The 21,872-nt window shown below is 41.6% G+C and overlaps 2 protein-coding genes across 6 annotated transcripts in view; one reads left to right on the forward strand and one right to left on the reverse strand.

Annotated features, from left to right (window-relative positions):
- The window catches only part of LOC122689685 (probable ATP-dependent RNA helicase DDX4), a 727,334-nt gene that overhangs the window by 105,702 nt on the left and 599,760 nt on the right, over window positions 1-21,872 (reverse strand). The gene's annotated exons all lie outside the window — the stretch shown is intronic.
- LOC122689687 (probable ATP-dependent RNA helicase DDX4) overlaps window positions 5,205-21,872 on the forward strand; it is a 437,080-nt gene continuing 420,412 nt past the window's right edge. For all 3 annotated transcript variants that reach the window (XM_043896324.1, XM_043896325.1, XM_043896326.1), the window contains exons 1-2: window positions 5,205-5,284; window positions 6,328-6,404. In XM_043896324.1, the coding sequence (XP_043752259.1) occupies window positions 6,333-6,404 (72 nt within the window). In that variant the 5' untranslated portion in view covers window positions 5,205-5,284; window positions 6,328-6,332. The remainder of the gene's footprint in view (window positions 5,285-6,327; window positions 6,405-21,872) is intronic.

The raw sequence follows: 21,872 nt of genomic DNA on the forward strand, positions 1-21,872 counted from the left end.
GACATGAAGAGCTGACTCATTAGAAAAAACCCTGATGCTGGGAAAGATGGAAGGCAAGAGGAAAAGGGGATGACAGAGGATGTGATGGTTGGATGGCATCATTGACTCAGTGGACATGAGTTTGAGCAAGCTCCAGGAGATGGTGAAGGACAGGGAAGCCTGGCGTGCAGCAGTCCAAGGGGTTGCCGAGTTGGACACAATTGAGCAACTGAACAACAGAGTTGTCCTTTTATATTTTTGTTAGTGTATCTTTGAAATAAATTCTAGAAGTAGGATTACAGGATCCAAGGATAAATGCACATGTGATTTTGCTAGATGTTGTCAAATTCCCTTCCTTCAAGGTTTAGGCCATGGAACATCCCCAACAGTGATAAAAGAGGGTGCCTGTTACCTCAAAGCTTCCCTAACAGAGTTCATTATCAACATATGCACTGATGAATGTGTCTAATATATACGAAGATATTAAATAAAAACACTAAAAATGACTATCAAAATGAAAATTGTCTGAGTTGCCTAAAATCAGTGGTATGAGTACCACACATTCATAAACACTGCCTTAGCCATTACTTGAAAAATTCAGATATTTTGGCCTCTCTGAACCCTGCTGGGTATGCTGAAAACCCCTGTCCAAGTTGCTTTCTTCCTTAGATGTTGCACTAGTACAAGATGTGCTGTCTGAGACATTATAACCCATTCCACCTTGTTTTTGTGTTGATTTATAGGGCTCCAACCTGCAGTATTTGATTTTTTTAGCCTGTTGTATGGTTATGTGCATAATAAAAGATTCTCAAATATTTGTAATCCTTAAAGATGAACATCTAATTCTCCCCCACGTGAGGTAATCCATTTTTATACTGTTTGTTGTTGTTCAGTCAGGAAGTTGTGTCTGACTCTTGTGACCCCGCAGACTGTAGCCCACCAGGCTCCTCTGTCCATGGGATTTCCCAGGCAAGAGTACTGGAGTGGGTTGCCATTTCCTTCTCCAGGAAGTCTTTGGACCCAGGGATTGAACCCATGTCTCCTGCATTGGGAAACAGGTTCTTTACCACTGAACCACCAGGGAAGCCCCATGTACTACTGGTAGATTAAAAGAATTTTTAATAGCCTTGACATGGTGCAAGGCACAGTACACATCAACTAAAAAAATCATTACTTAAATAATGTGGAGAGAATGCTAGGAACATAAAATCTAAAATATTAGTCATCTTTACATGTATTACTTTGAAATAACTACATTGATTCCAAATTGAGAGACAGCTTTGAGGAAACTCTTGTCCTACCTTATTAAAGAAGGATTTAGGAAATTCGGAGAAACATTATATAAGCTTTCCAGGGTATCTTTTGAGATAAGAATGTTACGGTTTAAATTCCATTGGTCATTGCCATTCTTGTCACTAGAATGTTCCTTGAGAAGCTAATTTTACCTGAAACATTTAGCATAATACCTGACATACAGTAGGTGCTCATTTAAAGCCTCCTGAGCTCAACCGGCCCCCAGGTGAGCCGGAAGGAACACCCGGGAGGACGGCTCCTCACTGGACCAGGCAGCCGACCAGGCGGGCCCCAGCGGACGAGGGGACTGAGAGCCCGGCCTGCACAGCGCACTCGGGAGACTCAGAATTAACCCGAGTGCGCTTTTAAAGCTGCTTTCCTCCCCCCAAGCCATCCACGCTGTTGGGCGAGGGGAGCCCACCCCCTACCCCGGCTCCCCTGGCCTTTCTGGCGGGATCGTTCCTGGTCCAGCCCCGTGGGGCACCAGGCTGGCCGGCCAGCATCCGCCGCTGCGGGCCCACGGGCTGAGACAGCCCGAGCAGGCGGTGTGGAGGACGCATGCGGCTGACACAGGCTCCTACTGCTCACAGGCGTTTCTCACCCTGGGGGCGGCAGTGGGGACAGAAGAGGTCTTGGGCCAAGCGAAAGACCCGATGCCAGGAGACACCCCCGGCCGCCCGGCCGCCACTGCAGTCACCTTGCAGCGCCTTGAAGCCCTGGAGGGGGACCCGCATGGAGCCCGTCACGAACTGCAGCAGCCGGGCCCGCCGCTCCTCATCGAAGGTCTCCACCGCCTGCCAGAACCACCGGACCACGTTGCTGTCGGCCCCGCAGTGCTTCAGCCGCGTGTTGGACTTCCAGTCGTCCAGCTCGATCTTGTCCAGGCCGCCGATGATCAGCTGCGGGGCATGAAGGCGGGTCACTTTCTGGACATGCAACGCGACGGGCCGCCCAGGCTACCAGGCCGTGGAGAGACCGACCAACCACGCCCCAGTCAACCAGGCGATGTTCAGACAAGGGGACACCCCCCCAACACACACAGCCAGCCTGAGGCCCCCGTCTGTCTCTGCACTTCCAGGGCACAGGGTGGCTGCGGACGTGACATTTCCCCACAACTGAATGCGTGCGTGTGCGTGGGCATGCACGGAGGAGCCAGGCCCCGGGGCCAGGGGGGCCGCCTCCCAGGACCTCTTGGGGACACGTGGGGTGTAAAGTGTGACTCCCCCACCCCGGTGGGGCACGCGCACTCTGGCACCACACCAGGGCAGAAGGTTGGGGGCACTTTGAAAGGCCCGAGCTACATGGTGCCAGGGGTGGACAAGATGTGAATGGAAGATGGATGAGAAAGGACAGTAACACTCCATCTTGGGCCTGATAACAGCCGGAATCAAAGTCGAGCAGCTGGTTAGCATGGGAGCAGCTGGCTATTGGTCACATCCTCGGTGTAAGGTGACCCCTCGGGAGGAGGCACTGGGGGAGCTCTACGCTGGAGGTCTCTAAGTCAGGGGGAACCTGATGGATGAGCTGGACTCCCGGCCACCACAGGGACACCGGGCCTCGTCGTCCCTGCTCAGGGCTCCCTGACGCCCCTGTTCCCCCCACCCTGTCTTTGCTCCTGCAGCCAGCCCAGGAGGCAGACCACCCTGCACACAACAGCCCCTCGCACCCCAGCCCCGCACGGCCCACCTCCAGCTCCTTCTGGTCAAAAGGCTTCAGTAAGTGTTGAGGGATGAGCTCGTTAAACCCCTTCTGGAGAGCCAGGAACTGGGCCTCGATTCCCCTCATGACCCTCCAGTTTACATACAACCTGAGAGGAAAAGTCACACGTTGGAAGCAGTAGCACTCCGTTCATGAAAATCTTTCCTCGGTGAGTCGGTCTGACATCAGCTAGGCCCTGCCCGCCCGGCCCCGCTGACGGGGAAGAACGCCCCCTGGTGGTTGGTGACCAGCCTAAGACTCAGAGGAAAGCAAGTCAGCCCCTCCCTTAGACGCGCTGATTCTCTGCTTGAATCGGTCGGATCTGACCTGACCTGTTAGGGATGCCATAATTGAAAAAAAAAAATGTTTGAAAATAAAATGTAGGACCCTGAAAAAAAAAATAAAATAAAGCCTATCTAACTAATGAATGAATCCCTGCCTTTTCCATACATTGTGATTTATTACCACCAGTAACTTAGGATCTGTTAGTGAGAACAAGAAAATAGAATATACTGGCTTCATTTTCCTGGGACACCCATTAAGGTTTACTAAACCGTGGGCTTGTCTTTTTTCACTGTTTATGTTCAATTTTTGAATTGCATGATTTTTATCCATTGTTTATCCTTTACTCAGTACTGAACTTTAGTTCTCATCAGAATGCACTTTTTCTTAACCAGGAACTCTCAAGGATTATATTGAGTGTTTCATAAAGAACTATTTCACTGCAGTACCTGAAAGCACAAAAATTTCTTCTCTCCTAGAGTTAATAGCAGAGAATGTTTGCCAAATGTTTTAAAAAAAATATGCTCATTTTAGAAAATGTTTCCAAGCTTTCCACTCCTAAAATAAAAAAAACCTAGTTGGTTATCATTCTATCTACACAATTTCATATCTTGTTATTTTCACCTAATACATATTTTCCCACAACATAAAAATTTTTGAAAGAACATTCAATTCAAGGTGAGTAAAAATACATCAGAGGACCCTGTGTACAAATTCAGAGCATCAGAAAGAGTGTTGGTAGCTCTCCCCCATACATATACGATTGAAAGTATAAGATGCCTCAAGAGTGTGATGTAAAAATTTTGTTTAAAAATAGAAATTATTAAAAATGAAAAAAATAAAATTAAAAAAATATTCTGGTTTCACTTTTGTTCAATGTAATCTTTTAAAGATAATTCACCTTGATAATAGTCTGACAAAGTTTGATGCTAACTAAATAAATATTTTTAAGGATTCAAAGAAAATAAGTATTTTTAATTAAAGAGATCAATAATGATGGTTCAAGAGCTGGAAAGTGTAAAGTGTTCCATAAAGTACCTCAGCCTCTATGCCTGAGTGTCAGACTGTGCTGGGACTTACATTTCTGAACTATTCAGGGATTTATTAAAAGATTCAGAGCATGAAAATGATGAAAATAAAGCCAAAAATAAAAATGGTATTTTTCAAGCGGCCTGTTATGCCTTTTGGAGGGATGGGAAAATACGGAAAGATTTCCCTGACTTTTTGTGGGACAGAACAAACACTAACTGGTTGACGAGTGTAAGTACCGAAATGACCTTCGGACACCCTTAGGTTTGGCCAGTAAGTGGGGATATAAACAGGTGGTCACAAATCTAACGAACGACCTTCACCAGCACAATTTACTTCTTCCTTCTGGATCAGAGAGTGTCTCCTTCCCAAAGAATTCGACCTCTAGCTCTGTAAGACAAGTTACTGACTTCACAGCCTCCTAGGTATCGGCGTGACAGTCTCATCCTTCAGTCTGGGAAGAAAAAGAAATACCCCACCACCCCGAGCCTCAGCCATACTTTGAGGTGCCTGGAAACCCCCTGGATGTGAAGCAAGCGCCTCAGAAATAGAGGCCATCTGCCAGGGACTGCAGTAGGCAAAAAAGGAGAGAAAGTTTAAAGAGGTAGGTAGGAGGACGTTTTAATTCCTCTTCTATTTTTAACTTTGACTTGCAGCGCTTACATAGGAAAATTCTATAGTCTCTCCAGATTGAGGACCCCGCAGAAAAATCCAGAGAAAGTGACCCACGGTCAGCCTTGTACCCCTAGGCCTAACGGGCCACTCCGTCCGGAACCTAATGGGTCAGCTGATTGCGACCTTGAACGCGAACACATAGGGCAGGAGAGGCAGGAGATGGGGGCGGGACGACATTGCTGCCTGACGCTGATTGGCTGATGGAGCTCGTCGCCTGGTGTCATTTGTTGTTGGATCGGCGCACCAGACGCAGTCTGCGTCGTGCACGTGCAGCCGTTTAAGTCGCGTCAGCGCCGGTGAGGACTCCGGGAGAGCAAGCTGCAGAGAGGTGAGTGGGCCGCCGGCTCTTTTCCCAGTACGGGTTTCATCCCAACACTCTGGGCTTCCTAGTTGTAGCTGGACTTCGGGCCAAGTGAAGAACGGTTGGGGTGGGCAGGGGTTTGAAGCCGTCCTTTGGGGTCTTTCTGCTTCCTGCCGGAGGGTCCAGTAGCACGGTGCGTGTCCGAAGTCTGGGGTTGAGGCCTGCAGGAAAGGCGAAGGAGCATTTTTGACCACATGGTAGTATACCATCCGTATTGAGAGAAAAAGACTCTCTAAACACGGATGGTTGTAGAACTATTCGTGTATACACCCTCTTTGGCGAAACTGGTTGTTTGTGGGAGACATTTGGGCCACCTAATCACCCCTTCCTTCCCTGCCAAACTTCAAGGCCTTGATCCCTGGTCACTCCCCCCGACCCCCGCAAAGAAACTAAATAAACCCCACGCGAAACGTCGTACCCAGTTTTGAAGGGAGAAACCTGGAGTAGTATCTGAAAAATTTCCCCTCCCCCTTAATATTCAGTAAGACGCATTGGGAACCCTTCGGTGAGAAAATAAATTCTGTCAACAGATTTTGGGGAAAGGCCTGAACTCCACCGGGACATGGTGATTGCTAGAGTGGTTAGATAAGTGGTTCAACTAATTTTTAAAGATAAAAAATTGAAAGTCGCTCAGTCGTGTCCGACTCTTTGCGACGCCATGGACTATACAGTCCATGGAATTCTTCAGGCCAGAACACTGGAGTGGGTAGCCATTCCCTTCTCCAGGGGATCTTCCCAACCCAGGGATCGAATCCATGTCTCCCGCATTGCAGCCGGATTCTTTACCGTCTGAGCCAAAAGGATGAATATAAATGGTATCTCTCGGTAAGAAACAAAACTTTAATTGGCCTTTTTGCAAAAACTTTTGGGGAGGATCAAGAGTTAATTGTGTAGCTTGGAGGTATATGTGTGAAATGATGATTTATGCTTTTAAAGGTAAAATTCTGATCTCTGATTCTGACTGAGCCTAAATGTGCATATTTGTATTTCTATAAAAACTGAACTGGAAGCCGCCATGGGAGATGAAGATTGGGAAGCAGAGCTAATCAACCCTCATGTGTCTTCCTATGTTCCTGTATTTGAGAAGGTAATAAAATTTAAAGTTTGTAGTTATTGAATGCTACAGATTTTCTCAGAGTTGAAAACCTCTGTGGTGAGAAAGTTCATCTGTGGTGAGAAGCATGCTGTGCTTCTCCATGTGATTGTTATTAACTGTCTTATAGGGAATGATGAAGCATGCTAAGCCTCAAATAGAAGAAAACAGTCTGACATAATTTAATAATTAAAACCTAAAACGGGTATAATATTCTTAGCAACTTAATTTAAATCTCGGTGATTTAGAACTTATTGTGGGTGAAAGCAAGCTTGTGTTAATGTGGTTGAATGTCTCTAAGATACAGTTGTATATAGAAAATGGAAAAATAAAATTCGTTTTTGGGTGGCAGTTTGAATTCTGAAATTTGGTTTTATATAAGCAGGGCTCTCAAGATGAAAACATTAGGTTGATTCAGATGGTAACATCCGTTTGATCTTCAGATGTACAAATCTGCAGATCTTTTTCCTCAATAGCTTTTGAAGAGTTACACTGAAATTTACCTGAGGGGATTATGGAGTGGGTTTTTGGATTTTAGTTTTGACTTTAAGATGGTGAAGAGAGTCTACTTTGGAAGACAGTGTATTTAATGGATTGCTTTTACATAAGTTTTATCTACTTGAAAATGTCTCCAAAAGTCAATTTGTTTTCCTCTTAGGATTTCCAGTTTGTATTTATGTTAGTCAATTCTGACACTTTCTATTTCAAGTGGTGTCTTAATAGAAATTCTTAATTTACCCCAAAACATAAAATTTACTTCTTTGTCTTTCTTGAATTTGGCCTGTTTGCATATAAACTTTAGATTAAAATACCTAAGATGTTAATCTGAATTTATCATGTTTCTTGCTTTGGGACTTTTTTTAGAAATAACTTCTTTGTATGTTATCTTTTTATAGTCTTCTTTATGTTACAATATCGTAAGAATATTGTAAGACCAAAAGAGGACAAATATTACCTATAGTCTCGCTCACTAGCACAAATGCTCTGTTGAGGTTTTAGTCAATTTTCTTCTATATTTCCCAAGCACATTTTTCCATGGATTCTAATGATTGTATGTAATAGTAGTTTTTGATTTCAGCTTTTTCACTCCTCAGCACTAGCTATTCCATATTACTAACTTCCTAAAAATAATTTCATATGGGTGTGTAGTATTTAATGGACTAGAACTACCAAAGCATAATTGATTTTCTTTTGGTAGAAATTAAAGTGTTATCTTTACACTGTAGTATTGTCATGAATAGCTACAGTTTATTGTTTAATTTGGGAGTATTTTTTTTCAAAAATGGAATTACTTGGTCAAATAATTTTCTATGGTTCTTTTTTCCCCAGGTTCTTGGTAGATTTGTTGTAATACACAGTTTAACTCATAGGTACAGATGTTCTTCCACTTGGACTTGTCTAATTTTTACTTTTTCTTACTATGAGATTTTGTCTTAACTAAGTATTATTCAAATGGTATACTGCACTGTAGAATGTCGTGCATGGTTATTGCAAAGGGTCTCTGAAATTGAGGATGGTCAACTGTCCGGCTTCCAGATTTACCTTTTGGGAGTCTTTGTGCTATTCAGTAACAAACTTTGTTTCTCAATGCTGGTCATACTGATTGAATGTTAATTAATATTAATGTTAATGTTAATATTTAATGTACATTATTAACATTATTTAATAATGTAAATTAATAATCTTAATGTTAATATTAATATTAATGTTAATATTTCTACCTTACGATTCTTAGTACATATCTGTGTGGGGCCAATTTGTAGTAAACTTTTTGCATTTGTTCACAAACTTAACACCTGGTGCTAGGTGTGCAGTTAGTAACTTGACCTACTTAACTTGAAGGAACATGATGCATTCAGTGGCTTTGTTTGCTTGTCTTCGTTGAATAAGATGTGTAGAAGCTAAGGATGAACACATGACATTTTTATGTAGGAGAAATCTGAGGTCTTCAGCCCGTTTTCTTTTAAAGGCACCATTTGATTGGTTGTTGTAATTGGATTTCTGTTTCAAGAAGCAACTGGGCTTCCCTTTTGTGCAATTTGTATTGCCTCTGAGATCATCTTGGATTGGTAGTAATATCTGTGATCAGCCTTTCCTTAATTTAAAAAATTGGGAGTACAGTTGATTTACAATGTTGTGTTTCTGCTGTACAGCAAAATAGGTCAGTTATACATATACATATATCCATTCTTTTTTATCTTCTATTCTTATATAGGTCTTTACAAAGTATTGAATAGAATTCCCTGTGCTATGCAGGAGGCTCTTATTATGTGATAAGCCTTTTCTGAATGCTTCTAAGGATCCTTCTTTGGAGATTTAGTATTAACACAGGCTTATATAATTTTGAACTAACAGTTCAAAAATTTGCTTTTCTGTTAGTTTTTAGAACTTCCCAATGCTGGTTTTTGAAGTGAGTGTACTATGTGGGGATAGAATAATACAAAATGTGAGGTTGAGAAATATTTGGTCATCTAGCAGTTACAGTAGTCCAGAAATGGTTCAGTTCAGTTCAGTTCAGTTCAGTCGCTCAGTCATGTCCGACTCTTTGAGACCCCATGAATCGCAGCACGCCAGGCCTCCCTGTCCATCACAAACTCCCGGAGTTTACTCAAACTCATGCCCATTGAGTCGATGATGCCATCCAGCCATCTCATCCTCTGTCATACCCTTCTCCTGCCCCCAATGCCTGCCAGCATGAGGGTCTTTTCCAACGAGTCAACTCTTCGCATGAGGTGGCCAAAGTATTGGAGCTTCAGCTTCAGCATCAGTCCTTCCAATGAACACCCAGGACTTATCTCCTTTAGGATGGACTGGTTGGATCTCCTTGCAGTCCAAGGGACTCTCAAGAGTCTTCTCCAACACCATAGGTCAAAAGCACCAGTTTTTCATCACTCAGTTTTCTTCACAGTCCGACTCTCACATCCATACATGACCACTGGAAAAACCGTAGCCTTGACCAGATGGACCTTTGTTGGCAAAGTAATGTCTCTGCTTTTTAATATGCTATCTAGGTTGGTCATAACTTTCCTTCCAAGGAGTAATCGTCTTTTAATTTCATGGCTGCAGTCACCATCTGTTAGGTGTTTGCACATTGTGCGCACGCTTGTTGGGGTGAGAGATGAAATGAATGAGCGTGATGACTGTAACAGGATACTGGGTTTGCTTGCTAGTTGTAATATTTCTTATTAAATGACCAGTGAGTCTACACACTCGTCTCTTCTGTCTGATCTTTTTGCCTTTTTTTCTGGCATATTTCAGTAGGCATATATACTCTTGTGATTAAAGTGGAAACTGCTTAAGATAATTAGTGCATCCACAATTATTATTTTGAAATTTATAATATTTGAAATAATGCTAAGTTTTAAAATTTCTAAATTGGTTCACTTGGATGAGTAAAGAGGTTATAAATGTTTTATAGCTAAGTGTTCTAAAAATAGGTAATGTTAAGACCTAAGACTCATTCCACAAATTTTTTTGAGCCTTATTAGATGCTGGAGCTAGTGGTAAACATGATAGATAAGGGGCTTGCTGGCATGGATGTTGTATTTTACTGGAGGAGACAGAATAAGCACATTAAAAATCATATACTAATAGTGAAAATTCTTAAATAATAATAGTAATAAAATAATCAGGAAACTCTCTGTGTGTGAGGGAGAGAGGGAGAAGAAGATTGGTATGGGTAGATTCAGATCAGGTGGAGAGGAAGATATTCCTTGAGACTATGACTCATGAGCCGGAGACCTGAAAGAGGCCCAGTAACACATGATGTGCAGAGATCTGAAGAGAGAACAAACTTAGGGTATCAGGACAACAGGAAGAAGTACAATGTGTTAGTTTCCTATAGATGCTATAATAAATTATCACAAACTAGATGGCTTACAGTAACAGAAAAATTTCTCTTACAGTTCTGGAGGCCAGAAGTTAGAAACCATGGTCTCAGCAGTGCTGTTTTCCTTCAGTAGGGTCTTGGAGAGAATCCATGCTTCTTCCAACTTCTGGTTGGTTATAGGCAGCCTTGGCTTGTGGCTGCATCTCTTTCTGTTGTCTTCACTGGGCCTTCTCTGTGTTTGTGTTAATACCCTTGGCCTTTCTTAAGGGCACTTGTGATGACATTTAGGGCCCACTTAGATAATCCAGGGTAATCTGCTCATTTCAAAACTCTTAGTTGTATCGGCTAGAACTGCTTTTTTTTCAAAGAATATAACACACTTTTCAGAAATTACGGCTTGATATCGAGTGGACGTTATTCAATCTACTATAGCTGCTGCTGCTGCTAAGTCACTTCAGTCGTGTCCAACTCTGTGTGACCCCATGGACAGCAGCCCACCAGGCTCCCCTGTCCCTGGGATTCTCCAGCCAAGAATACTGGAGTGGGTTGCCATTTGCTTCTCCAGTACCTGAAAGTGAAAAGCGAAAGTGAAGTGGCTCTGACTGCTAGCGACACCATGGACTGCAGCCTACCAGGCTCCTACATCCATGGGATTTTCCAGGCAAGAGTACTGGAGTGGGTTCCATTGCCTTCTCTGCTACTATAGCTAGTATAGAGCTATTTCATATCCTAAAAGATGATGCTGTGAACGTGCTGCACTCAGTATGCCAGCAAATTTGGAAAACTCAGCAGTGACCACAGGTCTGCAAAAGGTCAGTTTTCATTTCATTCCCAAAGAAAGGCAATGCCAAAGAATTTTCAAACCACCACACAGTTGCACTCAGCTCATGCTCTAGCAGAGTAATGCTCAGAATTCTCAAAGCTAGGCTTCAACAGGAACCGAGAACTTCCAGATGTTCAAGCTGGTTTTAGAAAAGGCAGAGAAACCAGAGATCAAATTGCCAACATCCATTGGAGCATAGCAAAAGCAAGAGAGTTCCAAACATCACCTATTTCTGCTTCATTGACTGCGCTAAAGATTTTGACTGTGTGGATCACTACAAACTGTGTTAAATTCTTAAAGAGATGGGAATACCAGAGCACCTGACCTGCCTCCTGAGAAACCTGTATGCAAGGCCAGAAGCAACAGTCAGAACTGGACGTGAAACAACGGACTGGTTCCAAATTGGGAAAGGAGTACGTCAAGGCTGTATATTGTCGCTCTGCTTATATAACTTATATGTGGAGTAGATCATGTGAAATGCCAGGATGAATGTAGTACAAGCTGGAATCAAAATTCCCAGGAGAAATACCAATAATCTCAGATATGCAGATGATACCAGCCCTATGGCCGAAAGCAAAGAGGAACTAAAGAGCCTCTTGATGAAAGCGAATGAGGAGAGTGAAAAAGCTGGCTTAAAATTCAACATTCAAAAAGCGAAGATCATGGCATCCGGTCTCATCACTTTATGGCAAATAGATGGGGAAACAATGAGAGACTATTTTCTGGGGTTCTGGAATCACTGCAGATGGTGACTGCAGCCATGAAATTAAAAGATGCTTGCTACTTGGAAGAAAAGCTATGACCAACCTAGACAGCATATTAAAAAGTGGAGACATTACTTTGTCAACAAAGGGCCATCTAGACAAAGCTATGGTTTTTTGAATAGTCATGTATGGATGTGAGAGTTGGACTGTAAAGGAGGCTGAGTGCCAAGGATTGATCCTTTTGAACTGAGATGTCGGAGAAGACTCCTGAGAGTTCCTTGGACTGCTAGGAGATCAAACATGTCAATCCTAACGGAAATCAGTCCTGAATATTCATTGGAAGGACTGTTACTTAAGCTCCAGTACTTTGGCTACCTGATTCAAAGAGCTGACTCATTAGAAAATACCCTGATACTGGGAAAGACTGATGGCAGGAGGAGAAAGCGATGACAGAGGATGAGATGGTTGGATGGCATCATGTGACTCAATGGACATGACTTTGAACAACCTCTGAGAGACGGTAAAGGACAGGGATGCCTGTTGTGCTGCAGTGCATGAGTCGCGAAGAGTCGGACATGACTGAGGGGCTGAGCAACAACAAATTTCTAGCATGGCTAAACTATAGTAAGATAAGGCAACATTTGTAGAAAGTGAAATCTGAGAAGGAAAGAGAAAAGGAAGAGAGGGAGAGGGCCCTCACGATAGAAGTGGACATAGAGTTGATAGAACTAGATGGCCTGGATATGGGGAATGCAAGAGAGAATGATGCTAAGTTTTTATATTGAAGCAAGTAGATGGATGATGGTGCTCATTACTGAAATGGGAAATATGTGGAAGGTGAACCAATTTGGGAGGGAAAAAATCAAGAATTCTGTATTTGCAGTGTTGAATTTCCGATGCCTAAGAAAAGGTTTAAGTAAGGATACTAGTCATTAGTTGTTGCTTAGGAGAGGGATCAGAGCTGTAGGTACAAATCTGGAATTTATCTGTTTTAATAGGATTTAAATCTGTGAGAGTGGAGTGGGTAAAGTTGGATGGAATAAAACAGACTTAGAGGGCTCTGCCATGAACTGTGGGGCACTTTGATTTTAAAGGTACATTAGCTGGGGAGCTGGCAAAGGAGACTGTGGAGGGAGTGGCCATGGGGCAAGAGGAAAACCTGGGAAGGATGTGTTCCCTAAGCCAGAGAAGCAAGTAGATAGTCTGTTGTTTCAAATGCTGCTGAGAGCTCTGGCAGGATGAAGCTTAAAAGTAGTAATTTTATTACATAATATGCTTACTATAAGCTTTTTCAATGCAGAGGTGAGGGTGGAGGCTAGCAAGAGTAGCTTGAAGGAAATACAGAATTTGAGAAAACAGAGGCAGCAAATGTAGACAAATTTTTTTGCCTATAACGGAGCAGAGAAATGGTACAGTAGCTGGAAGGGAGTATGAAGTTACTTTATTTTTAAGGTTATGAAAAATATTAAGGATTTTTATGATGAAAGATGAATTCTATTGACTTTTTTTTTCAAAATTTGCCTTAGAAAGTGTGTGGGATGTTAAATTCCATCTTCTGAAGATTGTTTGGTAACAATAATTTTTCAGTTGTTTGGTGCCAGAGTGTTTCATTACTTTTTATCAGTTATATGAAGCTGAATGTTATAACACTTATAAAACTAGCCTCTTTGGGGGCTCTATTCATCCAGTAGTATTTTGGATACTAGAAAAGAGAAAAAAAAGTCTTCAGTGTTTCACTTTAAATAGGGAAAGCTGGATTACTTTTCTTGTTTGTCTTATCATCTATGGTAATGATAAATTGGAACTTTTTACTGTAGCAGTTATCAAAATCCCAAGCCATTTCAACGATTTTATCATATGTTTTTAGTAAGTTAGAAAAATAACTGAATGTCTTTCGAGCTTTATAAAGGTAGTTTTTAAAAGTCAGTGTCTTTTGTGAAAGAAATTTTGGAGCAAAAGTATTACCTGACGATGTTAATACCTACATTGGTGCACTCCCTCCAGCTTTAGGTTTATTTAAAGAAGCCTATTTGACAAAAATATTGTGATTTTTCTAATTCAGTCAGTTAATTGAAGTGTAATCTGTAAATTTTAGATCACTTTTTGTGCTTAAATTATTGAATTTGATTTTGAAGAATTTCAGAGCTCTGTTCAAAAGATTTGCCATTAGTATTGGAAACTTGTTTGAGAGGAAGCAGCCTGTTACATACCTAGATGAATTGAGGATGACTTTTTTCCAATAAAACTTTATTTATAAAAACTGGTAGCCCACCCAATTTGGCTTGTGGCTATAGTTTGCTGACCATTGTTTTAAGTGATATATTAGTATGCTATACACACAATTTTATTTTTTTTTAATTTTTTTTTCTTTTAACCATATTTATTTATTTTTTTTCCAGTGGGTTTTGTCATACATTGATATGAATCAGCCATAGATTTACACGTATTCCCCATCCCGATCCCCCCTCCCACCTCCCTCTCCACCCGATTCCTCTGGGTCTTCGCAGTGCACCAGGCCCAAGCACTTGTCTCATGCATCCCACCTGGGCTGGTGATCTGTTTCACCATAGATAATATACATGCTGTTCTTTCGAAACATCCCACCCTCACCTTCTCCCACAGAGTTCAAAAGTCTGTTCTGTACTTCTGTGTCTCTTTTTCTGTTTTGCATATAGGGTTATCGTTACCATCTTTCTAGATTCCATATATATGTGTTAGTATGCTGTAATGTTCTTTATCTTTCTGGCTCACTTCACTCTGTATAATGGGCTCCAGTTTCATCCATCTCATTAGGACTGATTCAAATGAATTCTTTTTAACAGCTGAGTAATATTCCATGGTGTATATGTACCACAGCTTCCTTATCCATTCATCTGCTGATGGGCATCTAGGTTGATTCCATGTCCTGGCTATTATAAACAGTGATGCTTTGAACATTGGGGTGCACGTGTCTCTTTCAGATCTGGTTTCCTCCGTGTGTATGCCCAGAAGTGGGATTGCTGGGTCATATGGCAGTTCTATTTCCAGTTTTTTAAGAAATCTCCACACTGTTTTCCCTAGTGGCTGTACTAGTTTGCATTCCCACCAACAGTGTAAGAGGGTTCCCTTTTCTCCACACCCTCTCCAGCATTTATTGCTTGTAGACTTTGGATAGCAGCCATCCTGACTGGCATGTAATGGTACCTCATTGTGGTTTTTGATTTGCATTTCTCTGATAATGAGTGATGTTGAGCATCTTTTCATGTGTTTGTTAGCCATCTATATGTCTTTTTTGGAGAACTGTCTGTTTAGTTCTTTGGCCCATTTTTTGATTGGGTCATGTATTTTTCTGGAATTGAGCTTCAAGAGTTGCTTGTATATTTTTGAGATTAATCCGTTGTCTGTTGCTTCATTTGCTATTATTTTCTCCCAATCTGAGGGCTGTCTTTTTACCTTACTTATAGTTTCCTTTGTAGTGCAAAAGCTTTTAAGTTTCATTAGGTCCCATTTGTTTAGTTCTGCTTTTATTTCCAACATTCTGGGAGGTGGGTCATAGAGGACTTTGCTGTGATTTCTGTCGGAGAGTGTTTTGCCTATGCTCTCCTCTAGGAGTTTTATAGTTTCTGGTCTTACATTTAGATCTTTAATCCATTTTGAGTTTATTTTTGTGTATGGTGTTAGAAAGTGTTCTAGTTTCATTCTTTTACAGGTGGTTGACTAGTTGTCCCAGCACCACTTGTTAAAGAGGTTGTCTTTTTTCCATTGTATATCCTTACCTCCTTTGTCAAAGATAAGGTGTCCATAGGTTCGTGGATTTATCTCTGGGCTTTCTATTCTGTTCCATTGATCTATATTTCTGTGTTTGTGCCAGTACCATACTGGCTTTGTAGTAGAGTCTGAAGTCAGGCAGGCTGATTCCTCCAGTTCCATTCTTCTTTCTCAAGATTACTTTGGCTATTCGAGGTTTTTTGTATTTCCATATAAATTGTGAAATTATTTGTTCTAGTTTTGTGAAAAATACCGTTGGTAGCTTGATAGGGATTGCATTGAATCTATAGATTGCTTTGGGTAGAATAGCCATTTTGAGAATACGGATTCTACCAACCCATGAACATGGTATGTTTCTCCATCTGTTTGTGTCCTCTTTGATTTCTTTCATCAGCGTTTTATAGTTTTCTATGTATAGGTCTTTTGTTTCTTTAGGTAGATATACTCCTAAGTATTTTATTCTTTTTGTTGCAATGGTGAATGGTATTGTTTCCTTAATTTCTCTTTCTGTTTTCTCATTGTTAGTGTATGGGAATGCAAGGGATTTCTGTGTGTTAATTTTATATCCTGCAACTTTACTATATTCGCTGATTAGCTCTAGTAATTTTCTGGAAGAGTCTTTAGGGTTTTCTATGTAGAGGATCATGTCATCTGCAAACAGCGAGAGTTTCACTTCTTCCTTTCCTATCTGGATTCCTTTTACTTCTTTTTCTGCTCTGATTGCTGTGGCCAAAACTTCCAACACTATGTTGAATAGTAGTGGTGAGAGTGGGCACCCTTGTCTTGTTCCTGATTTCAGGGGAAATGCTTTCAATTTTTCACCATTGAGGGTGATGCTTGCTGTGGGTTTGTCATATGTAGCTTTTATTATGTTGAGGTATGTTCCTTCTATTCCTGCTTTCTGGAGAGTTTTAATCATAAATGGGTGTTGAATTTTGTCAAAGGCTTTCTCTGCATCTATTGAGATAATCATATGGTTTTTATTTTTCAATTTGTTAATGTGGTGTATTACATTGATTGATTTGTGGATATTAAAGAATCCTTGCATTCCTGGGATAAAGCCCACTTGGTCACGGTGTATGGTTTTTTTAATATGTTGTTGGATTCTGTTTGCTAGAATTTTGTTAAGGATTTTTGCATCTATGTTCATCAGTGATATTGGCCTGTAGTTTTCTTTTTTTGTGGCATCTTTGTCTGGTTTTGGAATTAGGGTGATGGTGGCCTCATAGAATGAGTTTGGAAGTTTATCTTCCTCTGCAATTTTCTGGAAGAGTTTGAGTAAGATAGGTGTTAGCTCTTCTCTAAATTTTTGGCAGAATTCAGCTGTGAAGCCATCTGGTCCTGGGCTTTTGTTTGCTGGAAGATTTCTGATTACAGTTTTGATTTCCTTGCTTGTGATGGGTCTGTTAAGATCTTCTATTTCTTCCTGGTTCAGTTTTGGAAAGTTATACTTTTCCAAGAATTCATCCATTTCTTCCAAGTTGTCCATTTTATTGGCATAGAGCTGCTGGTAATAATCTCTTATGATCCTTTGTATTTCAGTTGTCTGTTGTGGTCTCTCCATTTTCATTTCTAATTTTGTTAATTTGGTTCTTCTCTCTTTGTTTCTTAATGAGTCTTGCTAATGGTTTGTCAATTTTGTTTATTTTTTCAAAAAACCAGCTTTTTAGCTTTGTTGATTTTTGCTATGGTCTCTTTAGTTTCTTTTGCATTTATTTCTGCCCTAATTTTTAAGATTTCTTTCCTTCTGCTTACTCTGGGGTTCTTCATTTCTTCCTTCTCTAATCGCTTTAGGTGTAGAGTTAGATTATTTATTTGGCTCTTTTCTTGTTTCTTGATGTAAGCCTGTAATGCTATGAACCCTCCCCTTAGCACTGCTTTTACAGTGTCCCATAGGTTTTGGGTTGTGTTTTCATTTTCATTCATTTCTATGCATATTTTGATTTCTTTTTTGATTTCTTCTATGATTTGTTGGTTATTCAGAAGTGTGTTATTTAGCCTCCATGTGGTTGAATTTTTAACAATTTTTTTCCTGTAATTGAGATCTAATCTTACTTCACTGTGGTCAGAAAAGATGACTGGAATGATTTCAATTTTTTTGAATTTTCCAAGACCAGATTTATGGCCCAGGATGTGATCTGTTCTGGAGGAGGTTCCGTGTGCACTTGAGAAAAAGGTGAAGTTGATTGTTTTGGGGTGAAATGTCCTATAGATATCAATTAGGTCTAGCTGGTCCATTGTGTCATTTAAGGTTTGTGTTTCCTTGTTAATTCTCTGTTTAGTTGATCCATCCATAGTTGTGAGTGCGGTATTAAAGTCTCCCACTATTATTGTGTTACTATTCATTTCCTCTTTCATACTCGTTAGCGTTTGCTGTACATATTGCGGTGCTCCTATGTTGGGTGCATATATATTTATAATTGTTATATCTTCTTCTTGGATTGATCCTTTGATCATTATGTAGTGTCCTTCTTTGTCTCTTTTCACAGCCTTTATTTGAAAGTCTGTTTTATCTGATATGAGTATTGCGACTCCTGCTTTCTTTTGGTCTCCGTTTGCGTGAAATATTTTTTCCCAGCCCTTCAATTTTAGTCTGTATGTGTCTCTTGTTTTGAGGTGGGTCTCTTGTAGACAGCATATATAGGGGTCTTGTTTTTGTATCCATTCAGCCAGTCTTTGTCTTTTGGTTGGGGCATTCAACCCATTTACATTTAAGGTAATTATTGATAGGTGTGGTCCCGTTGCCATTTACTTTGTTGTTTTGGGTTCATGTTTATACAGTCTTTCTGTGTTTGCTGTCTAGAGAAGATCCTTTAGCATTTGTTGAAGGGCTGGTTTGGTGGTGCTGAATTCTGTCAGCTTTTGCTTGTCTGTAAAGCTTTTGAATTCTCCTTCATATCTGAATGAGATCCTTGCTAGGTATAGTAATCTAGGTTGTAGGTTATTCTCTTTCATTACTTTAAGTATGTCCTGCCATTCCCTTCTGGCCTGGAGGGTTTCTATTGATAGATCAGCTGTTATCCTTATGGGAATCCCTTTGTGTGTTATTTACTGTTTCTCCCTTGCTGCTTTTAGTATTTGTTCTTTGTGTTTGATCTTTGTTAATTTGATTAATATGTGTCTTGGGGTGTTTCGCCTTGGGTTTATCCTGTTTGGGACTCTCTGGGTTTCTTGAACTTGGGTGGCTATTTCCTTCCCCATTTTAGGGAAGTTTTCAGCTATTATCTCCTCGAGTATTTTCTCATGGCCTTCCTTTTTGTCTTCTTCTTCTGGGACTCCTATGATTCTAATGTTGGGGCGTTTCACATTGTCCCAGACGTCCCTGAGGTTGTCCTCATTTCTTTTGATCCTTTTGTCTTTTTTCCTCTCTGCTTCATTTATTTCCACCATTTTATCTTCTACCTCACTTACCCTATCTTCTGTCTCCGTTATTCTACTCTTGATTCCCTCCATAGTGTTTTTGATCTCATTCATTGCATTATTTATTTTTAATTGACTCTTTTTTATTTCTTCTAGGTCTTTATTAAACATTTCTTGCATCTTTTCAATCTTTGTCTCCAGGCTATTTATCTGTAACTCCATTTTGTTTTCAAGATTTTGGATCGTTTTTATTATCATTATTCTAAATTCTTTTTCAGGTAGATTCCCTATGTCCTCCTCTTTTGTTTGACTTGGTGGGCCTTTATCATGTTCCTTTACCTGTTGGGTATTTCTCTGCCTTTTCATCTTGTTTAGATTGCTTTGTCTGGAGTGGGCTTTCTGTATTCTGGTGGTCTGTGGTTCCTTTTTATTGTGGAGGTTTTACCCAGTGGGTGGGGTTAGACGATGGGCTTGTCAAGGTTTCCTGGTTAGGGAAGTTTGCGTCGGTGTTCTGGTGTGTGGAACTTGATTTCTTCTCTCTGGAGAGCAATGGAGTGTCCAGTAATGAGTTTTGAGATGGGCCTGTGTGTTAGGTGTGACTTTGGGCAGCCTGTATGTTGATGCTCGGGGCTATGTTCCTGCGTTGCTGGAGAATTTGCGTGGTATGTCTTGCTCTAAAACTTATTGGCTCTTGGGTGGTGGTTGGTTTCAGTGTAGGTATGGAGGCTTTTGGACGGTCACTTATTACTTAAAGTTCCATGTAGTCAGGAGTTTTCTGGTGTTCTCAGGTTTTGGGCTTAAGTCTCCTGCCTCTGGATTTCAGTTTTATTCTTCCTGCAGTCTCAGGACTTCTCCAACTATACAGCACTGATAATAAAACTTCTAGGTTAATGGCAAAAAGATTCTCCCCCGTTAGGGACACCCAGAGAGGTTCACAGAGTTACATGAAGAAGAGGAGAGGGAGGAGGGAGATAGAGATGAGCAGGAGGAGAAAAAGGGGGACTCAAGAGGGGAGAGACAGATTTACGCTGTTGTCTGTTCCCAGAGTGTTCTCCATAGCCCAGACACCCACAAAGATTCACAGAATTGGATTGGGAAGAGAAGGGGAAAGGAGGAAATAGAGGTATTCTGAGGTAGAAAACAGAGAGTCAAGATTGGGAGAGAATAATCAACACACTCCTGAATAAAAATGGGAATTGAATATTGGATTCTTAAATGTTCACAATTTATATCATATACTGAGAAACAAAAATTAAAAATCTAGAGTAGAGGTTAGACTCTTAAAAATACTATATTAAAAACAAAAACCAAACACACACACACACACACACAAATTTTAGAAATATATATGAAGTTCAGTTTAAAAATAGGGCTTCTCTTCTTTTTTTTTTTTGTAAGGTTATAGTGTACTGAAAATGAAAATTAAGAAGTAGTAGAGGAGTACTAGAGGACTTTAAAAGAAATAAGAGAAAAAGAGAAATAGAAAGTAGAAGAGAAAAAGGAAAAAAAAAGAAAGAAAAAAAAAAGAAAGGAAAAAAAATTTTTCCCTAATTAAAGAAATCGTAAAAGTCTATGAAAATGAAAGTTAAGGAGTAATGGGGGAGTAATAGAGAATTTTAAAGGAAAATAAAAGAGAAAAAATAAAAAAGAATAAAATAAAAATTTTTTTTTTCTTACTTATAAAAAAGAAAGTAAAAATATATCTAGGAGTTTCTCTGGAGCTGTTGCGGTCAGTGTGGGTTAGGCTCAGTTTCAGATAGCTCCTCGTTCCAGCTTACACTTCTCGATATCTACAGGCCTCTTCTGGTGTAGTCGGTGTTTTCTACAGGGATTTTAATCTGTTGCACCGGTCCCTTCTGAAGCGGTTCCCTTTGTTTATTTGGCTTCTGTATGCCGGTCTTTTCAGAGCCTCATTTCCGCCCTGACACAGGCGGGCAGAGGTGGACTCTTAATCAGCTAGCTAGTTCGGCCGCGCTGCAGGGAGGGGCTGGCGCTGCGGGGAGGGGCTGGTGCTGCGGGGAGAGGCTGGCGCTGCTTTCGCCGTCTGCGCTGCTCAGGCTCCCGGCTGCTCTATATGGAGCGCGCCCCACGCTGCGCGAGGTTCCAGCCCTCGGGTGTTGCACAAAAGCGCGGAACAGAGAGCTGCGCCTGCTCTTTGTGCCTTCCCCGTCAGAGCAGTCCAGGCAGCCAGGGGCTTGAGGGGCGCACTTTCCACGGGTGTGGCGCGCCTACTCCCTTCCGCGCTCCCAGTCTCAGTTTCCGCTAGCGCCAGTCGGGTGCGTGCGCCTTCTGCCCTCCGCGTCCCCAGCCCCAGTCCCCGCCTGTGCCGGTCGGGTGCCTGCGCCCTGTGTCTCGCCGTGACTTGCTCCTGCCTCTGGCAGGGCTGGGCCGGTCTGCAGCCTGCGAGGTCTTCTCTGGACTTTCTTGGTCCCTTTGTTCTGCGAACGGCCGGCAGTGTGTTCCGGCCGGTTAATTTTCTCTCTCTCTTTTGCTCTCCCACAGTTCAAGTTGGCAACTCACAAAAGCTCCCTCCGATTGTCCTCAGGGCACTCAGGCCCGGACCCTACCCCAAGCAATGCCTCCCGCTCCTCTCCGTGCGGCCCCCACTTGCTGGTGGTGGATGCGGGTGTCTGGGGTACTTTTCTGCTGGGAGTTGCTTTTAGGCTCCTAATCTGTGGGTTTTATTTATTGTTTCCCTCCCAGTCAGGTTGCCCTCCGAGACTCAAACACTTCCCCCAGGCCCGCCAGTGAGAGGGTTTCCCGGTGTCTGGAAACGTCCTCTAAAGACTCCCTTCCCGGGACGGATCTCCGTCCTTAGCTCTTTTGTCTCACTTTTTATCTTTTATATTTTGTTCTACCTCCTTTCAAAGACAATGGGCTGCTTTTCTGGGCGCCTGATGACCTCAGCTAGCGATCAGAAGTTGTTTTGTGAAGTTTGCTCTGCGTTCAGTTATTCTTTTGATGAATTTGTAGGAGAGAAAGTGGTCTCCCCGTCCTAC

The sequence above is a fragment of the Cervus elaphus genome, chromosome X (assembly GCF_910594005.1).
Source record: "Cervus elaphus chromosome X, mCerEla1.1, whole genome shotgun sequence".
Classification (NCBI taxonomy): domain Eukaryota; kingdom Metazoa; phylum Chordata; class Mammalia; order Artiodactyla; family Cervidae; genus Cervus; species Cervus elaphus.